Here is a 24,040-nt window from a genome sequence, read left to right as displayed (position 1 = left end):
CAGCAACTGAAAGAAAAGATCATCAAACCCTCTTCCCCTTCTGCTTACTCACCCACACTGTTAGCAATTATCTCAAATGGAAATTGGCCAAAGGATACGAATTAATGTAGTAAGACTTTGACAGCAAAGATGATTAGGAGATTGGACATTCCTTCCATTTTATTGAACAATTTCTGGCTGGGAGATGTCCCTGAGGTCTTTTTCTATTGGTTCTATTCTAATATTTTTGTGTGCTGTCTAAGATGTTTATCTTGAGGTTAATTTTGTGTGGATAATACTAACAGTCCATTTTTGAGTTTTAGAGCTGGCTCATTAATATCCATGCTGTTCAGTGTTTCAACTTGTATAACAATAAACCTTTCATTTTTTGGATTTGCACTACAATACAAATAACTTGATTTAAACAACTGGACTCTGCTTTTTCTTCATTACTCTCGTGATAGTCATGCAGTTTTTGCATCAGGGTAAGGAGACAATCTCTGGCTTTCATTCAAGATAAAAAGCAAAATAGGATCAAATTCCCTTCAAGACAAGGAAGAGTGCCTTTGGTCAGCAACAGTCGATCATGACAAGAGGAAAACTATTTCATTAAAAATAGAAGGGAGAAAAAGAGTAGAAATAGAATAAGGACTAGGGAAGAGATAGAACAAAGATTCAGTTTTATTAATGCAAAACACTCAAACTTGGAGATCAAGAAAAAACATTAAAACATCAAATACATGTTTTTTTAATTCTTTGAAAACATGAAAATTTCACACTGAGGAAAAACATTAAATGAATTTTTCAGGTTTATCTGATGTCACAGACAACAATATTAATAACCCTAAAATGTACTGAACAGACCCACATATGAATAAGTGAAAATACCTAAGAATTTTTTCTTTAAAATCAAACTATAACTGAGTTCAGAGGCACTCTGGATTTTAGCAATTTAAAAGCAATAGATGTTGCTAATCTAATTACCAAGAAGCTCATAAGATACCTTTAGCACATGAATAATAAAACTGCAAAAGTAATGGACACTCATTCAGTAGATACATGCTCAGCATCATATGCATGTGTAAAAGGCACAATATTTCTTTTCTATTTGTATGGTTTTATAACTAATTCAAGTCAGCAAAGATTTGGTTATGTGACATAAAAGCTATTACAAATAGAATAATAAAGACAATTCCAATTATGCATATTTGTGCAAATACACTAGAGGTCAAGAACACTTTGATGACATAAATCCACCTTCCATGAGAAACTATGTTCTTGAACAAAATTGCAGGAATTACTAATGGAGAGTTGCATAGAAATAGCCAGATTTAGGTGGCTCATCTTCTAAAAGAACAATGGAAGGTGAAAGGTCATGTCCCAAAGTGTGTTCCAAAACAAGGTTAGTAATACTGAACACCTATACTGAAGACCAGGCATTTTACCAAGCTACATATAAAATCTCATTTAATCTCTGCTGTAACTCTACTGAGTAGATGCTATTATCTTGCTCTATACCAAACAAAAAGCAAACTGAGGCATAGGTGTCTAAACTCATTGGACTTGGACCCAACTTAGTTTGATTTGATCACCGTATCACCTGTACCTTTTTCACAGTGACATGCTTACTACTTTATAAGGTCTAGGTCATTAATGCTGGCAGTTTTTCTAAAGGCTTGACAAAGGACAAAGTCTGAGAATGAAAATAGATGAGTACAAGTGATTGGAGATTAGTACAATTTGAGAATTTATGAATGGAATTTTCTAGACATTATCAGGTATGCTTCATTATAATCACCACCAGAAAGAAAAATCTTAGAACTGCAAGATAGCCTCTTGGTAGTGGCATGAACAACCTTGATCGTATCAAATGGTTTCCTGGTTATGACTTAGAAGAAAAGGAATTCAACCAAAAGTTGCATTATAAATGAACTAGGGTGAGAAATTTGAAGATTTTATTAACAGCATCCCTAAGGGAAGAAGACAGGAATGCGGACAAGAAGCAGGTTTCTGGTAGAAAAAAGTAATGTTATTCTTTACATGATTAAGTAAATACAGTGTAGGAGAAAATTCATTCAGCCATTCTTCATGTAGGAAAATTTGTCTGTGAGAAGATATTTTAAAATAATAAAGATATAAATAGAAGGAATTGGCCCAAGAGGCCCTTAGCCAATAAGTGTACCTATGACTACATTATCCTTGAAAGAGGGCAAACTTCGTTGTACTTTAGATATACCTATGCTGCAACTAAATCATCATGGATTATAAATCTCTATAAAATAAATTTTTAATTAAGCCAAGGCAAATATTGTTTAAAGTGACTATCCTACGTCAGTCTCATATTCTACCTGAAATGAATTCTGTCATGAAGCATAAAATGTAAGCACTGATAGTGGATTACTGCAGAATATGAGGTAATGTTGCTCTTTGCTTATTGTTTCCTTTTCCTTGATTTTTATTCATTCTGTTCTTCACTCCCCCTTTCACATTCTTTTTTAATTCACAATATCTACAATATAATTGCAACCCTTGGTTCTCAAGGATTCTAACTCTCAACCAGGTACTCATGCAACTGAGTGAACCTGTTGTAAGCCTAAAAAGAACAATGAACTGAGATGACTAGAAGCAATTATCTCTATGTCCCCCCTTTCCACTGTTCGTGGGAAATGCTCTCATTAGAAAAATATTCTTCCTTCCAATTATTATAACCCAAAGTCTAACGATAAGGGTAAGAACTTTTTAAAATGTACTGCACTGATAATCTGTGATCTTAACAATTTACCACCAAACATGAAAATAATAAAAATAAAAAGAGCAATTATTTGCTCAAGGTACCTCAGCAGATTGGTAACAAAATCAAGGACTAAAACCTTGTTCTTCTGATTATAAATTCAACCCTCTTTTTAGAATTTAATTGACAATTTGTGAACCTGATCAAACCTGTAGTTTGAATAATTCTCTACACTTTAATTCAGTTTTGGTATAAATGATACTTTGTTATGTCATAAAGTGGTGGCTTGTTCTGTTATCTTAAAGATCTGTTGAGTATTGTTTGTTTTATTCCCTTTTTTCTATATTTTATTATATTGTGAACTCCTCATCCATACAGACACATGCCGTGTTGAAGATATTGAAATAAATGAGGATTCTGCCCTGAAAGACCTTAACTTCTAGAAAAGTTTGTAGTCTTAATTTGATTCTGCTGCTTGTGTTAGGAAATAGACAAGTTTCATATTGCTATGGCCTTTTCAGTGCTTAAGACAGATTGAATTGTTCTTTTCACCACAAATTTCAACAAAGCTGTATGTCCCCACTCTCAACCTTGAAACACCCTTCTTACTGTGAATCCCCAAAGATTTCTGAGACTGAGATACAAAAGCAAAATTGTATAGAAGGAAAATGGTGAAGACACTCAGGGAAAAAAAACGAATTAAATCAATTGGAGCTCAGCAATCATTCACAGTCAATACACATGAGTCATCGTACTCATTCATTAGAAGGTAGTTGATTTGTCTGTACATTCTCTGTAGTCATCCCTAGCACCAAATGTTTTACTATTCCTACCTTACTGAATAAATACTCTTTGCTTAGCTTTATTTATAAGTCTAGCATTTTTTGCTCAACACTTTGTGAACAAGTAATCTCTGTCATTTTCCTGCACATGCCTGGCTTTTTCCTTAGGATGGGAATGATTAGCATCATAATCCACATTCTTTTAAATGTATCTTGAGATAGATATGCCTATATTGTGTACCAAAGAAGAAACAACACCCAATTAGATCACAGAAATGGGTTCAAAATCATTGGTTCATAGTTAATTCATACCATTTTGTGGTCTAACATTAAACCTTAGAAAGACTAGATTCAAGTTTAAAATGGCAATTTAGAGAAAGAGCAAAAGAGAGAAATTGTAGTCTTCTTCCATGAGTGTTGCAATCATGAGTAAAGGACTGAAGGTTTTGTTTTAAAAATCTGTAGCCATTTACTAATTGTGAGTTTGAAAACTGCCTTTGAAACTTTATCTTAAAATAACTTATTTGCCTGCGATAAAATGTCTGACTTACTTATATTTTAACTAAACATAACTTAGTTTTGAACTTTTAACATGGCTGTGAACAAGGCAGTGTGTTATATGCAAATTGAAAGTATTATCTTCTAAATAAACAAAACAATTTACATTGCCTTAGAGCTGCTGCCAGAGTGTAAAAGTGAACAATCCTGCCTTAAAAGCTGACACTCTACTGATCACTCCAAGGGTCTGTTGATTGCACTTTTTTATGTCCTTGTAAGGCTTTAGATTTCGTTGGTTCATCTAGAAAATGGGAATACCTCTGACATAATAGCTCACACTACATAACAATTATGCTTTATTCATAGATATGGTACATGTAATTACTGTACAACTAGCCAAAATTCTTTATATAGTTCTCCATTTTAAACTGTAACTCTAAAGAAATGCTTCACATAAGCAAAATTATCTTCAAATAGAATACTAAAAAACCGTTTTTATTGTTCCATAAATCTTTTTTTTTTTTTTTTTTTTTTTTTTTTTTGAGACAGAGTTTCGCTTTTGTTACCCAGGCTGGAGTGCAATGGCACGATCTCAGCTCACCGCAACCTCCGCCTCCCGGGTTCAGGCAATTCTCCTGCCTCAGCCTCCTGAGTAGCTGGTATTACAGGCACGCACCACCATGCCCAGCTAATTTTTTGTATTTTTAGTAGAGATCGGGTTTCACCATGTTGACCAGGATGGTCTCAATCTCTTGACCTCGTGATCCACCCCCCTCGGCCTCCCAAAGTGCTGGGATTATAGGCTTGAGCCACCGCGCCTGGCCTATTGTTCTATAAATCTAATCATGGTTTTGCTCATTATACTTCATAAAGTATTTTCAAATACCTTATGCCATTAATGCTTATAAAATATCTTTGAGAAAAAACGGATAGTATTTTCCATTGTTAAAGACACAGATGGAGTCCTAGAGTTTCAGTTATTTTTTGCCTGTGCTCATAGTGAAGTTGAGATTCAACCTTGATATTTTTACTCAGCTTAGTATTCAAAGGTGAAGTTAATCTTTAGTAATGTGTCCTTTGTGAATCAAAATATTTGCAGTAAATTCACTGGCTTCAAAATACAGTGTCATTATGTAAACTCAAATCTTTTCAAGGCCTTTCCATTTTAAGCTTCATCTGAGTCTATGTTCCCTGAAAAGGTCTACTTCAACAAGCATCAGCTATGTCCTACATACATTAGAAATTGTGCTAGGCAATGATTCGTGCCAGTTCTCAAATGTGAAACAAGCTGTATCAGGATCAACTGGGGAACTGGAAAAAAAAAAAAAGTGACAGCAATTCCAGGCTTCCTTCTGAATGAAGACATTAGAATTCTAGGTTAGATCATGGGGATATGTGTAGTAACTAATTTCAGATTATCTCATTAAGAGCAAATGTTGCATAAACTAAAATACATTTTAAAAGAAGATAGAAGAAAATCTAGGTTACAAACACTGTGGAAGGGCAAGGCATATTTAGGTTTGAATCACTGATGATCACCATTAAATGTGTAATTTGGAAGAATGGAGGAGAGTTGTGATTAATTTCTATGGCACAGTTTATCTATGGTGTTCATTTATAATACATGTCATAAGCCATGTAACAGAAAACTTACTCCCAAAAAAGTTTATTAAATTTTGGAAATATAGAGTACATGACATAATGGATCTTAAGTGCTTAGACCCCGGAAGGCATTAATATTAGTTTGCTAGGGGCACCATAACTAAATACCACTGACTGGGTATCTTAAATAATGGAAATTAATGTTCACAAAGCCCTGAAGGCTAGAAGTCCAAAATCAATGTTCCAGCAAGACTGGTTACTTCTGAGGCCTCTCCTTGACTTGTGGATGGCCACCTTCTTTGTGCCTCTTCATACAGAAGTCCCGCTGTATTTGTGCACCTCTGGGGTCTTTTGTGTGTCTAAATTTCCTCTTCTTTAATAGGCACCAGTCAGATTGCATTAAGGCCCACCATTATGGTTTCATTTTAACTTAAGTACTTTTTTAAGGACCCATCTCCAAATATACATATTCACAATCTAAGTGACTGGGGGTTAGGATTCAACATATAAATTTTGAGGAGCACAATACAGTCCCTAACAACTTGTAATAAATTTTAGTTGCTTTGTGTTTTGTCTGATTCTCTACTTACTTTTTTATGTAACTTACTGGTTTTAAACAACCCATGTATCTGCGAGGTTTCATTTCTTGCTGAAAGGTTATTTGCTGTAGTAAATCTAATAATCTGAAAGCTTGTTATTGGAGATGGTTTGTATATTGGGGCTTCTAGATAAGCATTTACATAAAGAGGAAGGCAGGAGAGTTTGGTGTTTTTACCTTGAAGAGTGAGTGGGGTGAGAATTTCTCACAGGTTGCCCAACTAAAAATGGAGGCCCTTTCAGAGTTAGATTGAATGCTATTCAAATCTATCACATGCACAACTTCCTGTTGGAACTATACCTAGGTATGGGCCTAGATTTCTGTGATTGTATCAGAATCTCATTTTTTTTTTTTTACTTTTTATGTATTCTAGAAAATAAACTAATAAATATTTTAAGCTGACATTTTAAATTTTTACCTTCTTTTCCCTCTGGAAAGAACATTCATGCTTTACTATTTGTGTGTCTTTCCTTCTAGCATTCAAAATTTTCAAGCATATATATATCTATGCTTCTTGCTGTCAACTTTAGCGATAAAAAAAGAAATTTTCTCACTGTTTAAATTTTCCTCACTGAGAATTCTACCACAAAAACAAACAAAAGAAACAATTCAGGAAATATTAACACAGGTTTTTTTTAGGTTAACATTATTTATGGTCATACATTTCCTGGTAAATTTTTATCAACTTTCCATAATTGGTTCTGCTATTAGACCCTTCAACACTTTTAAGCCATTTGTAAAACATTTTTAAAACACACTGTGTGGAAGAAATCCAATAAAGATAAGCCTGTCTGCCAACTTGACAGTCATTCTTCAGAAATGCCTTTGGAAAGTACCATCCATTTTTCTTCATATTTCCCCATTGAAAAATGGGCTAAAGTAATTACTACTGCAGTGTTAAGTCATACTTTCATTTCATTCAGGGAACTTTTCAATTAAATTTTACAAAGGAAAATTATATTTTTATCTTCAGGTTTATCATGAAGAATTAACAGAAATTTTAATAGCCAGCACAGTTCTTTTCCATTACTTAAGTTAACTAGTGAGTATGAAAGCTAAAATTTTTACCAGATTTTCAATTGCTCTTGTTTTGGTCCAATATGTTGGTTTTTGTAGGGATGAAGAACCAGGAGGCCAGCTGGTTACAGATAAGTTCCATATTGACTGGGATTCGGTACTCACTGACACGGATAATGTCATTGTAGCAAGATTTGATGGCAGAGGAAGTGGATTCCGGGGTCTGAAAATTTTGCAGGAGATTCATCGAAGATTAGGTTCAGTAGAAGTAAAGGACCAAATAACAGCTGTAAAGTAAGTGTGTGCACATTTTCTTCTCTGTTTCCTACAATGACAGACTCTAAGTATCCTTCATACAATATTACTAACACATATAATATTATTAACCCTGATACAAAGTTTCCATTTTAGTGATTCAGCAATTTTGTAAGTTAATCATAAACCTATTGCATTTTTTTCAAGTACCTGTCACCCTTAGTGCTATAATAAAAGAATTCTCATATTTCTCCTCTGGAATTAAAGTTCACTTTGGATTTATGAAAGTGGGCTATAGTATAATTATACCACTATATTATTTTTTTACAATAATCCACAATGTCTGTTATATCCTCAGTTCATCACAATTCTTGAAGTTTCACAGATACCGATAACACACTGGCATGAATGTGTGACCTTAGAAAGTTAGTAGGTTCTTTAAAACAGCACACAGAAACCAGATGTTATATTGTTCAAATGTAGATGTTGACTCAGTAGGCCTGGAATGGGGCCCAAGCTTCTGCATTTATAACAAGCTTTTAGGTGATACCAAACTACTAGACCATCATTTTGAGTAACAAGATATTGGAGTATATGACCCTTACACATGAATAGAGCTACAATCAGTAAAGCATTTCTAGTCATTAGCTATTGTTTCGTTTGTATGCATGCCAAGTATGAATTTACCTGTGCATTTAACTCACAAAGATATAACTATTGTTTTTCTTTTTCGTTGCAGATTTTTACTGAAAGAACCATACATTGACTCCAAAAGATTAAGCATTTTTGGAAAGGTAAATAGTAGAAATGCTGAATCTACCTTTCGATCTATATCTGTGTGTCTATCTGTCCATCCTATTACACATTCACAACAGGCCAGTTAGTTACAGATAAGTTCCATATTGACTGGGATTCCGTATTCACTGACACGGATAATGTCATTGTAGCAAGATTTGATGGCAGAGGAAGTGGATTCCAGGGTCTGAAATGTATATATATACATATATACACATACATACATACATAAGTGTATTGTTTGTGTGTTGGTATGTATACATATGTAATTACATGCTTCATTATGATTCTTCTGTATTATCCTTTAAAAATGTTATAGCATAATTAGCATTAGGTATAGTCAGTCATTTATTAATTCAGTAACTATTTATTGGGCAGTTAGTGGGCACCTGGTGTTAGAAATAGAGCAACAACAGGACAAAATGGGGCTTTGTTTTCATGAAGCTTATTATGTTCCAGAGAGGGGAAACCATAAATGAAAAACATAGTTTCATATAGTAATAAGCCTCATAAGGAAAACAAAGAAAAACTGATGTATAAAATGTAACTGCAGAAACGGCCAGTGTCACTAGGTTGAGTGGTCAATTTGGGCCTCTCTGATGAGGTTATATTTAAGCCAATACCTAAATAACAAATGGAAGCTGGTCAAACAAATCTCTTGAAGCAAAATATTCTTCATAGAAAAAAAAACTAGCAAGTATAGCAATATTAGGAAAACAGATAAGAGGCTTAGAAGCTGAGAGATGACCAGTGTGGATAATTATGTCTTCTGTACTCTCTGCATGATATTTACTTATTGCAGTAACTGTTATGTCAGATTCACTATCATTTTGACAGTGGGAAAATAGACCTCATATAGATATTTATTGAGCTAGTTTTTAATACATCAGTAGACAATATATTATAAAGGTAAACACATGAAAAAAAGGGGAGACCTTGAACTATTTTAGTTTAGAAATAAAGCAAATTCCTGGTGTTCACAGTTTTAAACATACTATATTTTCTACTAGTCATAAGTAACCTAGAGATCCATGATATAAAATAACTAGTAACTTTAATTGGGGCATAAATTTTAGTGGTACACAGTGACAGGTGGGCAAATAGAAAAACACTTAACAAATGAGCAAAATACAAATCAGTGAAAATCGCCACCATCCTCTCTCCACTTCAGACATCTGCAGTGTAACATGCCTTTACAGTGTTCTACGCTTATTGTCAGTAATAGTCAACAGATAAGTAGAAATATTTTGTGAACATTGCTCCTCCAACATAAATACAAACAAGTAAATAACTGAAAATGCATCCCTAGTAGTAAAGAGAAAAAAAAAAAAACCTCTAAGAAAGTGATAAAGTGATTATTCCAAAGAAATGGAAACCCTAGATATATTAAAAAGTAAAACAAAATCATCTGGTCTCATACTACAGCACTGTTAAGCCTTACGGACACTGTTCTAGGTGAAGATAGTCACAGAAGGACAAATACTGTATAACTCTACTTACTACGTGAGATAGCTAGAGTGGCTAAGATAATGAAAACAAAGAATGAAATGACAGTTTCAAGAGGAGAGAAAAAAAGGAAGTTATTTCTTAATGGATATATAGTTTCATATTTGCAAGATGAAAAAGTTCTGGAAATTTGTTTCACAGAAACAAATATATACCTGACACTACAAAACTGTGTGTTTAAAAGTGGTTGACAGGGTAAATGTTATATGTTTTTACCACATACAAAATAAATACATGCAGTAGAGAACATTTTACTCCCTGACAGTCCTGAGATATGTAATAATTTACAAGTAGTTCAGGGCTTATATATTTCAGGGCTCTTCTTACTGCACACATAAATAAGCAGAAAGGACCAGATAAGCTTTTACAAACATTCATGGAAATTCAGAGAAGATTCAAAGGGTTGCAAAATGCCTCATGGAAAAGAGCAACATGAGCTGGGTGGTGATCAGCAGGTAGAGGAGAAGGAAAAGAGGTTCATACAAATGCACAGTGTTGGTAAGGGGAGTATGTGTGGAAAACATGAAGTAGTTGACTGTATTAGAAGGATGTTAGGTGGTAAGAATGAGAGGAATACTGGGCAGAGATGGTAGAGGATCTTCCATAGCTGCTGCGAAATTAGAAGCTGAGCCTAGAAACCATGGAAAAATAACACTCTAGGCCTCAAATTTAGAAGTTCAAAATCTTTTTCCCTCAGTCATCACTGTATAGTTGATGTGCCTCAGAGCAAATGACTCTGGAAAACTAAAAGAGTGACATAGTATAAAAACAAGTGAAAATATGAATGACTTCATCTTAAATAGAAAAAAAAAAATTCCATGTCAATCAAACAAATATGCATATCTGTGACTGGGTTATAAATTAAAAATTGAATTTCTCAGCATATAAAAAACACTGTTAATCTTAAGATTCAGTAGGCCTTGTGATTTTTTTTTTCTTGAAATGTACCTATTTCATATTCAAATTAGGTTATGCTAAACTCATAAAATGGGTTGGAAAACAATGTTCTTGCTATACTGATTGCCTGGAAAATTTCGCTTAAAATTGGAACTATATTATAAAGACATTTGGGGCTATAGCTTTCTGTTTTGTATTAAAAATTTAATTAGTTTTTAAATTTATGTAATCAATAAAAGACTATTAACATTTTATTTCATTTCTTCTAGAGTCACTTTTAGTACTGTGAAAAGAATATTTTTTTCATTTCATATAACTTTTCAGAAATATACACAAACAGTAATATATGATAATGTCCTCTTACTATATGTTTAAACATTTCACTTGTGGCAGTAATATCCCATTTTGATTTCTATTATGACATACTAGTGCCTTCTTGCTTTTGCTGGGGCACCCTCTTGCTCTCATTTGTACTCATGTACTTCCTTTATTGCTCTTGGTCTTCCTTTTTTTTCTCTCCTTCACCTCTCTGTTTTTTTTTTGGTGAACTGTATTTTCTGGCCTGGTTATTCTCTATTTATCTTTGTTTTTTACTTTACTAGTTTATATTCTTGTCATTGTTACATTTCTTCTACTTTTTACATCCATTTTATCCATCAATTATTAATTTGAATGTCTAGTTTATTAATTTTTTATTCCTTTCTAACATAAGCATTTAAATTAAAAATCCCTTTGAGATGCTCTCTCAGGTATTTTTCACTAGTACAGACATAGAGTACGTTTATTAATATTTAGTGTAAGTATCTCTGTTTTTCAGAATAAGTCTCTGTCTTCTGAACTGTGCTTATTATTTTCATTTCAAATTGAATGAAATAATTTTTCTGACTTTTCTGTAATTTACTGACTATAATTGAACAGTGGTAAAGAATTGATCAGGATAACAAAAATACTTTGAAATTTCAATTGATTTATGAGTTAAAAAGGGAATAATTTTTTTTACCTTTATCAATTATTTAATGTTATGTAATTATTTTTGTTTGTTTGTTTTACTTGATTCTGATTAGCAATTTTATCAGCCCATCAGTTTCTTCATTTCATTAGAGTTCTTGGAATTTTTGCTTAGTGATTTGATGCTTTTCTTTTTGTTGTTTTATTTCAACAGAGATTTGGGGAATAGGTGGTGTTTAGTCACATGAATAAGTTCTTTAGTGTTGATTTCTGAGATTTAGGTGTACCCATCACCTGAGCAGTGTATTGTACCCAATATGCAGTCTTTCATCTCTTACCCACCTCCCACCCTTTCCCCCATGTCCCCAAAATCCATCGCATCATTCTTATGTCTTTGAATCCCCATAGCTTAGCTTCCACTTACCAGTGAGAATATGCTATGTTTGGTTTTTCATTCTTCAGTTACTTAGCTTAGAATAATGGTCTCCAATTCCTTCCAGTTTGATGTAAATGCCATTGTTTCATTCCTTTTTATGGCTGAGTACTATTCCATGGGGTGTGTGTGTGTGTGTGTGTGTGTGTGTGTGTGTGTATTTTAGGACTATTATTCAGTTCCTACAATTGCAGAATTATATCTCCTGGATAAACTTAATCTTTTATTGTTGTTATTGACCCAGCTTATCGCTATTAATTTTTGCATTAAAGATTTTTATATTAAAATTAAAATAACAGCATTTTTCATTGATATGTACTTATTACCAGTCTTTCCATCTTATTATTTTCAGTCCTTGTCCTCATGATTTAGCTATGCCCTTTAAACAAAAAGAGAGAGAGAGAGAAATATGTTTTTATCTTTTTGCCAATTTCTATGTATTGGTTGAAGATTATATTCATTTATATTTTTTCGAATTACTGATAAATTTAAATGTTACTGTTTTCATTATATGTGCCTATTATCTGTCCTATTATTTGTCTTCTGCCTTCCATTTCTGTGAATTGATTATTTTTTTCTCTTTCATTTATTTTTCTAAATATAATTTTGGTTTGTTGACTTATACTGCTGGGAAGTATTTTATTGTATGACTATAAAATGATTTGTTTATTCATGTATGGATGAACATTTATGTTGTTTTTAGTATTGTCTATAGTTATTGTAAACATTGTATACTTGTTTTTGTATAGACATATATTTTCATATTCTTTGTAAACATATAAGAATAGAATTGTTAAGTCCTATAGTAAGTCCATGTTTACTTGTATAAGGAATTTCCATACTCTTTTTGAAAGTACTCATATTTTACATTTTATTTTATAGGAACAATATAGGAGAGTTTCATTTGTTCTACATCTATACCAACACTTAATATTATCAGTCTTTTTAAATCATTCACAATCGATGAATAGAGGGATTTATTTTATTTTCATTTGTAGTTTACTGAGAACTAATAATACTGGACACAGTTTCATGTGTTTATTGCTTTATATAGGAATAGTTTAACAAAACTGATTTGTTGACCATTCAGATTGTGCAACTTACAGTTTGATACTAAAATATACTAAATCACAGAAAGCATGTTACCACTGCAAACGTATTCCTTCCCCTTTTCATCATGTTTAATTGAGATATAATCAACATACCATAAAATTCATCCTCATATCATTTTTTTTTTTTTTTTTTTTTTTTGAGGAGGAGTTTCACTCTTGTTACCCAGGCTGGAGTGCAATGGCGCGATCTCGGCTCACCGCAACCTCTGCCTCCTGGGTTCAGGCAATTCTCCTGCCTCAGCCTCCTGAGTAGCTGGATTACAGGCACGCGCCACCATACCCAGCTAACTTTTTGTATTTTTAGTAGAGACAGGGTTTCACCATGTTGACCAGGATGGTCTCGATCTCTTGACCTCGTGATCCACCCGCCTCGGCCTCCCAAAGTGCTGGGATTACAGGCTTGAGCCACCGCACCAGGCCTCTCCTCATATCATATCTTAAAATCAGATAGTAGTATCTTAAATTCAAATAATAGTAGTTTTGCCATAGTTGGTCTCTTTTTTCAAAGTTCTTTTGACTCATCTAAATGTATTACATTTCTTTTTTTTTTTTTTAATTGCATTTCAGGTTTTGGGGTACATGTGAAGAACATGCAAGATTGTTGCATAGGTACACACATGGCAGTGTGATTTCTTTATACATTTTAGAATCACTTTAATTAATTCCTTAAAAAAATTCACTGTAGGGATTTCTTATGTGAATTGTTTTGAATCTGTAAATCACCTGGCATAGAGATAACTGACATCTAAGCAATACTGAAGCTTTCATATTTTTAAAAGATAATTTTCTTTGGTGTTCTGTTTTTTCTAATATGTGCATAGTATAGTTTTTTTTTTTTTCATTAACCATGTTTAGGTTGTATTGGATTTTCTGAATCTATGTTTTGGTGCTTTCTGTCAATTTTAGTAAATTATCAATTTTCTATTAGAATATTGTCATAACTTCTTAACCTCCTTAAACTCTTACTAAAAACGTGTTGAAATATCACTTTGACATGCTTATTTTATAAACTTTTCTCAGTATCTTTTGGTATTTAATTCTGTGTCATACTTGCTTCTATAGTCCAATAATTCTCTCTTCATGTGGGATTAATGGTTTTCTATATTCATTGTTTAAAATAAAAATTGTTACTAGAAGTTTCCCTGGGCTTTCTATAAAAATATTTAGCTATATTTTAACTCTTGCTTTGCTGCTGTGTATTTTTAAAAATATATTCAGCCTCTTCATTTGATATTTTACATCTTATCAAACAAATATCTCTTATTTCTGAGAATCGGTTCCTCTTTCCTGCAATTTCTGCTGGCTCTCAGTCATAGTGATACTTTTCCTTGTGTACAATTTATTTACTTGTAGATAAGCTTATCTTTCTTGGAATTTTATCTCTGGGAATTCTTTGATACTTGTGTTGCATTTGTATGTATGTATTAGGTTTTATTTTTAATTGCATATGCTGAATTGGGACTACAAATCCAAGTGTAGACTAATGGCTCAAATTTTTAGTCAAGATTAATTACTTTCATTAGTTCAGTACAAGCTCATAACAAGAATAAAAAAAAAAACTCTCACCAATCTCCTGTATGCATCCTGTTTATTTTTTGTCACATTTAGACAATGCCTTTGAGATCTAGATTTGTTTAGGGTCTCCTTTAGACCTATTGTGGATTTTGTTTACCCCATCCACCAAAGAAGCCAATAGAACAAAAGGTCAAAGTCTTTAGCATGTGACTAAACATTTGTTTTATTCTTTCTTTACTTTTCGAGTTTGCAGCTTTCAGTTTATATTTGGCTTTTATGGATTTACAAGCTTTGTGCCAGTTCGATATCACATTTAAATTATTCTTGATGTTTTTGGATTGTGCCTTTTTTTAAAAAAGCCACCAATTTATATTTGTGTTTTATTTATTCGGTTGATGGGTTTTACTTTGGTTTTCCTTAGGTGAGGTATTAAGTGGAGTATCTGTTTCACCTAATGTTGGAAAAGAAACTGCCATAAATATGTTGTTTCCATCAATAAGGGTAAAACAAGTCTACCTTGTAAGATTCTAGGCTAAGTGAAATCTCAGTATAAAAAAGTGATGTGATTAATTTGAGATATCTCCTCCAGGAAAGGAAAGATGATTGTCAGCTCTAGGTCTAGGAATTTGCAATTTTTAGTCAATTTCTTTTCTTTAAACCCCATGGAATATAGTTTAAATGATAAGTATAACACAAGTAGTAGTTAACTAAAAATAAAGGTCATTTAAGAGTTGTACAGAGGCTAAAGAATTTAAGCTCTCCCTAGTGAAGCTGCCAGCTTATCTTGCATTCTAGACTAAGTTGTAAACTTTATTTAGAAAAAAAGTAAAGGCTGGCAGACTGGACACTACCCTTATTCACACTCATATCTATAGATGGAAGGCATAAAATGGAGAAATGCCCTCCGTTCTTGCTCAGACCCCCACCTGGTCACATACCCCATGCCTGCTTCGATCACGACCCTCTCACATGTACTTTCTAGAACTGCAAGCCTTTAAAAAGGCTAGGATTTTATTTGCTGGGGAGCTCGGTTCTTGAAAAGCCAGTCTGCCAATGCTCCTGGCCGCATAGAGCCACTTCCTTCTTCAAACCTGGTGTCTGGGAGGTTTCATCTGTGGCTTGTCCTGTTATATCACTAATATTTGAATTTCCTGTTCCTGCTTTTTCTCCTTTTGATCTAATATTTATCATGGTTTTATGATGATATACATATCTATATGATATATATCTATTGCTAGCTAGGTAGCTGAATAATTTCATCCATTATTATGGACTTTGCCAGCAAAAACTAAACTTACATTCTGAGATATATCATGCTGATATATACACGTCTCCATAAAGCTGAAATTATGAAATTCAAAAAATTGCTCAATGTTTTTGTTTTGTGTATGATTTAATTTTTTGTTTTTGAGTATGGAAATGTTTAATAAGGAGCTGAGATGTTGGGATGCTCATGAGGCACATTTTTTTTTTTTTAATTTTACTTTAAGTTCCAGGATACATGTGCAAGTTTCTTACATAGTTACACATGTGCCATGGTGGTTTGCTGCACCTGTCAACCTGTCACCTCGGTTTTAAGGTTTTAAGCCCTGTATGCATTAAGTATTTATCCTAATACTCTCCCTTCCCTTGCTTCCCACCCCTGACAGGCCCTGCTGTGTGTTGTTTCCCTCCCTATGTCTGTGTGTTCTCATTGTTCAACTCCCACTTGTGAGGGAGAACATGCAGTGTTTGGTTTTCTGTTCTTGTGTTAGTTTGCTGAGAATAAGGGCTTCCAGCTTCATCCATGTTTCTGCAAAGGACATGATCTCATTCTTTTTTATGGATGCAAAAGCAAGAATTCTATGGAGATTATATATATATATATATATATATATATATATATATATATATGCCACATTTTCTTTATCCAGTCTATCATTGATGGGCATTTCGGTTGGTTCCAAATCTTCCTAATCCATTCTAATCCATGTTTGATTAAGGAATAGAATGATACTATTTTTAAGAATATTCTCTTGGTCAAATAATATATATTTTTTAGACAATGCTACTACCTGTTTTCTGTGTATTAAAATGTTAGTCCTATAAACATCAAGGAAACATTGATTAAAATAATTACCTTCTACACCTATTACATGGATACTGGAGAAAAACAGAAGAGACAAACTTCAGTCAGCATAAAAATATAGATGTCAACTTTTGTCTTTTTACATCCAATTTTATGTCTATATTTCACAAGTATTCAGTAATTCTAAAAGTTATAACTATCATGTAAAATGGGTCCTGAGGATAGTTCAACTGCATTTAGTTATTTACTTTCCATTTTCTGAAATATAATTTAACTGAAATCTCTTATATTATAAGCATGCCTTCCATCTTTCTACCTCATTTCATGTCTTTTTACTTTTTTTCTAACAGCCTCTAGCCTACATATTGCTTTAGAATTCTATCTCTTACTAAGCCCTGTGCAGGTGTCCCTTCCTCCATTAACCATTCACACAATCTCTCCCACTAGAAAACACTGTTCCCTCCTGTGTACTCATAGAACACTTTTTAGTAGCTTCTTATCATTGTGATACCAGTATGTAATGTATTACATTCACTCGTGCTCTGCTTTCTAAGCCAGACTGTTAGCTTTGTCAAGGTAGTTCAGTTTTATTTGATTTTTTTGTTGCATAGACATGAATTTATTTTATGATCTCTCTTTAATTTGGAATTCCCTTTCCCTCTAGATATCCAAACTTTATTCTTTTTACAAACTTCACCTCTTCTTAAAGTCTTTACCTCAATTTCACCACATAAAATGTTGTATAAATATCAATGAAGCCAAGTTGATTGAATATATTATTCAAGCTTTCTGGTTTTTTACCAATTTTGTCTACCTTTTCTATCAACTAGTGAAAGAGGGTGTTGAAATCTTTGGCTATGCCATAAGACCAAATTACAACAGTTTAGTCTAAAGATCTTAATTGCTTTATTTGCAATTATAGAATGAGTAACACTTCACTCCATAAAATAGAAAATGTGTCCCAATGAGCTGAAGAGGTGGGTTTTATAGTTAGAAAAGGACTGAAAAGGAGTAACAAAAAATAAAAATCAGGAACTCAATTTGAGCATGAGTGGCTCCATTTTGATTTTTTGTCTGGTCTCTTGAGGATTAGAGCAGGAGCTTAATTCAAAACAATGGCCTCTTATAATTTTTATTTAACAGCTACAATTGTCTGCTTGCCTTTTCCTACTTTCAGTTCTATCAGTTTTTGCTTCATTTATTTCCAAACTCTCTTATTGTATGGATACATACATGCTTAGGATCATTATTTCCTATTGATTAGTTAACCTCTTTGTTGTTAAGAAATGGACATATTTGGTTTTGGTTATCTTATTTCCCTTGAAATCTTTTTTGTCAGATATTAATACAGCTGCTCCATCTTTCTTTTGATTATTGTTAACGTTGTAAATCTTACTCCATTATTTTTTCTTTTTATGTATTTATATGTTTATATTTAAAGTATGTTTCTTATGGGCTGCCAAGAGTTGGGTCTCACCTTTTTTGTTCAATCTGACAGATTCTGCATATTCAATCTCTACATTTTAAATAATTATTTTTAAGTCTTTGACCCTTCGTGTGATCATTGTTACTGTAGCCTTAAGGTCTGTCATCTTGCCACACACTTTCTATTTGTTCTGCTTTTAGTTTCCTTAAGATGTTTTCTGGTGTGCTTTATATTAAAAGAGTATTTTTATAATTAAATTTGCTTTATTATTTGTTAATTATAACCATTTTTTATATTATTTTGATGGCTTCCTTAGGGCTTATAATGTATATTTTTAACTAATTAATGTTGTCCTCCTGTGATAGTATTATTTTACTTCACTCTTCAAGGTAGTGAGCTATAAACAGGCCAGTATTTATGTATATATGTACATACATATTTATATAATGGTCTGTTGATATATGTATATATAAAATATATGCATATACATATGTTACATATACATATATGTATATGTGTATATATGTATATATATATATGAAGTAATATATCACAGGAGGGCAACTATGTGTATATATAATATATATAGTGTACATATATATGATGTAATGTATATATAAATGTACATATATATGATATATAAGAACTTTACAGTGGTATACTTCTGTTTCTCTGTTTCTGACATTTATGCCATAGTTGTCATACTTTTTATGCTGCATGTTATAAATCCCAAAATATATTGTTATAAGTTTTACATTTAAAAGTCAATTATTTTTATTTTATTTATTTTATTTTTTTTGAGACAGAGTTTTACTCTGTTCCCCAGGCTGGATTGCAATGGTGTGATCTCAGCTCACTGCAATCTCCACCTCCTGGGTTCAAGCAATTCTCCTGCCTTAGCCTCCCCAGTAGCTGGGATTCAGGCATTCTCCACAACGCCAAGCTAATTTTTGTATTATGAGTAGAGATGGTAGGGTGGAGCGGGGTTTCACCATGTTGGTCAGACTGGTCTCAAATCCTGACATCAGGTGATCTGCCTGCCTTAGCCTCCTGAAGTGTTGGGATTACAGGCATGAGCCACTGTGCCTAGCCTAAAAGTCAGTTATTTGTAAACAAATTTAAAGAAAGTGTTTAAATGTTTATATATTTACCCATGTAACTACCAATTCCAGTGTTCTTCATTTCTTTTTGTAGATACAGATTTCTACCTAGTCTCAGCTTTTCTTCTGATTGAAGAATGTGCTTTAAATTATCTTTTACTTCATGTTTGCAAGTAATATATTCTTCTAGCTCTAATAGGTCTTTGTTTCACTTTAATATTTTAAATATTTTATTATTTTTTGGGCAAAAAATTTTAGGTTGACATTTTTCATTCTATACAGTAAAGAGGTTTACTACCTTCTGGTTTGCTTTTTTTTTTTTTTTTTTTTTTTTTTCTCAGTAAGAATATGCCATCATTCTTAATTTTGTTCCTCTGTGTACATTGTGTCTTTTCTCTCTAGATGCTTTTAATAATTTCTCTTTATGACTAATTTTAGTGAATTTCATTGTGATCTGCCTTGGTGTACTTTTCTTCATATGCCTTTTGCTTCTGCATATTGAATTTCTTTACTAGGTTAAATGTTTTTAACAAATTTGGAAATTTTTTAGTTATAATTATTTCAAATATTTTTTGTTGTTTAATTTTTCAGGGATTATAAATACACGTAGATTGGGCTACTTGAAGTTTTCTCCAAGCTGACTATTAATTTAATATGCTATTAAATTTTTTGTAAAAAAAAAAAAGGCACATATTTCTTTGTATGTTCCATTTAGTTAGTTTGTTCTACTGTACCTCATCTTCACTCTTCAAAGTAGCAAGCTGTAACAATCCTAGGATTGATGTGTTTGTTTTCATCATTTGGGGATCAGTGTCCTTCACTGCTGAATATCCAATGTCCTAAGAACTACTTTATATATTTTGTGTATATTTTTAGTCATTTCATGTAGGAGGGTATGTCTCATTTCTATTACTTTATCACATTAGAATTATAAATTGTTAAATAAAATAAATTTTATATTAACCATTTTACATGTCTCTTTTTGGATTGCCCATTTACGTATTATGTATGTTTAGTTTATGTTGACTTCTGGTATATATGAACATATATATTTGTTTCCTTGTTGACATACTGAGGTTCTGCTGTATGAAACATGGCAGTCTCTGTTCACACTTGTTTAAAATATTTCCTTAGTTTCTTGATTTTTTGTTAATATTTGCATATGATGAACCAAAAAACTGAAGTTCTAAAACTTGGCAAACTCTTCTCCAATGCTTTCTTTGGTAATTTCTTCTAGTGATTTTGTTATTTAGATGTCCTGTTTCTATCAAAGAGCTAAATGAATATTTATTATGTTTTATTTTTATTTATCCAAGTTTAATAAAGATGAGGGAGATGCATAGCACTTGTGATGTATGGTGAGAATTTACTTACATAGTTTCAAATAACTAGTCAGTTTCCCCAGCTCCACTGGTTAAATCAACACCCTTAACAGGGATAGCAACTAAGTATTAAGTTCTCATTTATTCCTGGGTTTATTTCTATTATATTCTATCTTTCTGCTATTATGCTAATCTTACAGACTTTTAATTATAACATGCTTCATTATAATTCATTTTAATATTGTTAAAGGCAATTTCCACTTTTTACTTCCCTCTGAAAATATTCTTGGTTCACCTGTCTTATTATCTTTGGTTTTTCAAATTCTCCCAAAATATTTAACTGGAATTTTTTAATTAAAATTTGTTTCTACAGTTATAATAATTTAAGAAGAATTAAAATAGTCACAAGATATAGCTTTCATCTGAGTCAGACAATATGCATAGTATGTTTCTTTAATTTTTATTTATCCTAGTAGAATTTTATAGTTTACTTAAAATAGGCCAAATCTCTTTCCTGCTGTTTTTATTTCCAAGTATTGCTTATAATTTGTGTGTTTTAATTTTTATTGTAAATGGTGTCATTTTCTCAGTGTTATTTTCTAACTGGCTTGTTGGGATAATGGAAAGGTTATGTTAATAGCATATGTAGCTTTTAACTGGCCATGTGTTTATTACTTAGTAATTATGGGTATTACTTGATTGAAGACATTAAGCCACTTTAGTTTGAATAATTATCGTCAGGACCTAACCTAACCTCACTTAATATATAATAATTTTAAATTTTTTTCTTTTAAGAATTATGTGTAAGTGCTAAATATTAAAAAACTCTTAGAAGCAAACTTTTATTGACATAGCTTCTTTAAAAACATTAATCATATTAATCATGGCCAAGTGTGGTGGTTCATGCCTGTAATCCAAGCAATTTTTGAGGTGAAGGCAGGTGGATCACCTGAGGTCAGGAGTTCGAGACCAGCCTGGCCAACAGGGTGAAACCCTGTCTGTATTTTAAAAGCACAAAAATTAGCTAGGGGTGGTGGCAGATGCTTATAATCCCAGCTATTCTAGAGGATGAGGCAGGATAATCACTTGAACCCAGGAGGTGGAGGTTGCAGTGAGCTGAGATCACACCATTACACTCCAGCCTGGGCAACAAGAATAAGACTCCGTCTCAAAAACAAAAACAAAAAAATTACAAGAACTGAAATTAAGTTTAATTGTCTTACAAACATTATTTTTTAGAATTGATATCACTGTGATTACCAGGCCAAAAAAAAAAAAATTCATCCAACAAACATTATTCAGTGTGTACTATGTGCCCAGCACTTTTTTGAAGTGTTGAACAGGCAGTGGTCAAAGAACAGAAGAAAAGTCTTTTTTGAGATGAAGTCTTACTCTGTCACTCAGGCTGGAGAGCAGTGGCACGATCTCGGCTCACTGCCTGCAACCTCCAGCTCCCAGGTTCAAGCAGTTCTCTCCTGCCTCAGCCTCCCAAGTAACTGGGATTACAGGTGCCCGCCGCTACACCCAGCTATTTTTTTGTATTTTAGTAGAGATGGGGTTTCACCATGTTGGCCATGCTGGTCTCAAACCTGACCTCATGATCTGCCCGCCTCATCCTCCCAAAGTTCTGGGATTACAGGCCTGGACCACAGCACCAGGCCAGAAGAGCCTTTCTTTATTCAATTTAGTTCAGTGAGGAGAGCTAGATGGAAATCAAGTAAAATAAACATAATTGGTAAAAGATAAAATGTCAGATGGTGAGAGTTTGATTCCAAAAAATAAAGAAGAGAGATAAATAAGGAGGCCAGGATTAGAGATAGTGTGACAAATTTAGATTGGAGCTCAGAAAAGGTATCACTAGATCATGTTTGAACTAAGAGAAGGCAATGTAAGGAGATAAGAACTGTGGTTATCTGGGGAAAATAAAAGAAGTTTAAAAACGTGAATGAATACGAAAGCTTCTTAAAACTTTACTTAGGGAGGTAATTATTTGTATTTAAAGTTTTGTATGTTTTCAATTGAGGGAGGGCTTCTCAGTGTTTGAGACCAGCTTGAGTCACTTCTAAGATTTAAAGTTCCAGTGTACATAATCTGTAGAATTAAGATCCTCCTTCAGGCAGGATTAAGATTCTACTTCAAGGCAGGATTATTAAGTATTGTGGTGATGTGTGAGTGATTATGTTAAGCAAATTCACAGTTTTAATGCAAATAATAAAGTATAATAAAATTTATCTTGTATTTATAAAATTTTTTATTTCAAATTCACTGTGTATCACAAGCCAAGTGGTTCAGAAACAATTACGGAAGTGTAAGTTCACACAAATCACCTCTTTTTAAATTCCAGTCTGTCTGCGTATCCCTTTTACTATATTCATAAAGTCATTTAAAGATGATCTGAAAACCTAGGGCCACTGCAAACATAAATTTTGAGTCGATGGCATTGCAAACCCCACCTCTGCTTCTCCAAGTCCTTTTGTCTATTGAACTTAGTTTCCTACATCATGGGTCTTTTTCTTTTAAGAAGAAAAATTCTAAGGAAACATTTCTATATTTTAGGTCTCTTAAATTTTAAAATAATATCAATTTGTTAAAATTTTGTAAGTCATGCTAAAATGCTTAGGAAATGGGAAGGACAAAACGATTTTAATGAATAACAAAACCTGATCACTGAGAGACCAATAAAGTGCACAATCAGAACAGCCTACATTGCTGAAGGAAAGTTTTTGATTTATGTTAAATGAAAAATAGCCTCTAATTTAATACAATGTGGTGATTCACCGTTTTTTACTCTACCTGATGATATGTGTTGTATTGAAAGTTGAAAGCACGATCTTATGTCTACCTAGAACTTATATCTTATTTTTGCCCTCTTCTGAAGTAGATTTTCCAAAAACTCTTTCATGATATACTCTTGCGTTCTGTGAATACATAAAAAATGGTTGAGAGGAAGGTGAGCAATTAAAATTTAATTTATTCTCAGCTGGGGCTCTTGGCTCACACCTGTAATTCCAGCACTTTGGGAGTCCCAGGTGGGTGGATCACTTGAGCCCAGGAGTATGAGACCAGCCTGGGCAACATGGCAAAACCTATCTGTACAAAAATATACAAATATGCATTAGCCAGGTATGGTGACATAATCAAATGTGCTCCCAGCTACTTAGGAGGCTGATGTAGGAAGACTGCTTGAGCCCAGGAGGCAGAGTTTGCAATGAGCAGAGATTGTGCCAAATACTTCAGCCTGGGTGTCAGAGCGAGATCAAGTCTTAAAACTATAATTTCTATAAATTTCCTCCTTTACAGACATAAATTTATCTTACAAAAGGACAACTTCCAGCTTTGTTTTTAGTACTTTTTCTATGTCTGCAGTTTCTTAAAATATCTAGCTCAAAATAACCCTAGCCAGAGAAACATATTTGGGGTGAAATAGTCAGATCACAGTCTTATTTTGGAGTGACA

General features: G+C 33.0%; 1 protein-coding gene across 4 annotated transcripts in view; it reads left to right on the top strand.

Moving 5' to 3' along the window:
* DPP10 (dipeptidyl peptidase like 10) overlaps window positions 1-24,040 on the top strand; it is a 1,392,171-nt gene that overhangs the window by 1,359,623 nt on the left and 8,508 nt on the right. For all 4 annotated transcript variants that reach the window (XM_074399882.1, XM_074399881.1, XM_074399880.1 and 1 more), the window contains 2 exons: window positions 7,307-7,501; window positions 8,202-8,256. In XM_074399882.1, the coding sequence (XP_074255983.1) occupies window positions 7,307-7,501; window positions 8,202-8,256 (250 nt within the window). The remainder of the gene's footprint in view (window positions 1-7,306; window positions 7,502-8,201; window positions 8,257-24,040) is intronic.

Source organism: Saimiri boliviensis, chromosome 5 (genome assembly GCF_048565385.1).
Source record: "Saimiri boliviensis isolate mSaiBol1 chromosome 5, mSaiBol1.pri, whole genome shotgun sequence".
Taxonomy (NCBI): domain Eukaryota; kingdom Metazoa; phylum Chordata; class Mammalia; order Primates; family Cebidae; genus Saimiri; species Saimiri boliviensis.
The sequence above is the reverse complement of the archived record's forward strand: the minus strand, read 5'-3'. Positions and strand labels throughout refer to the sequence as shown.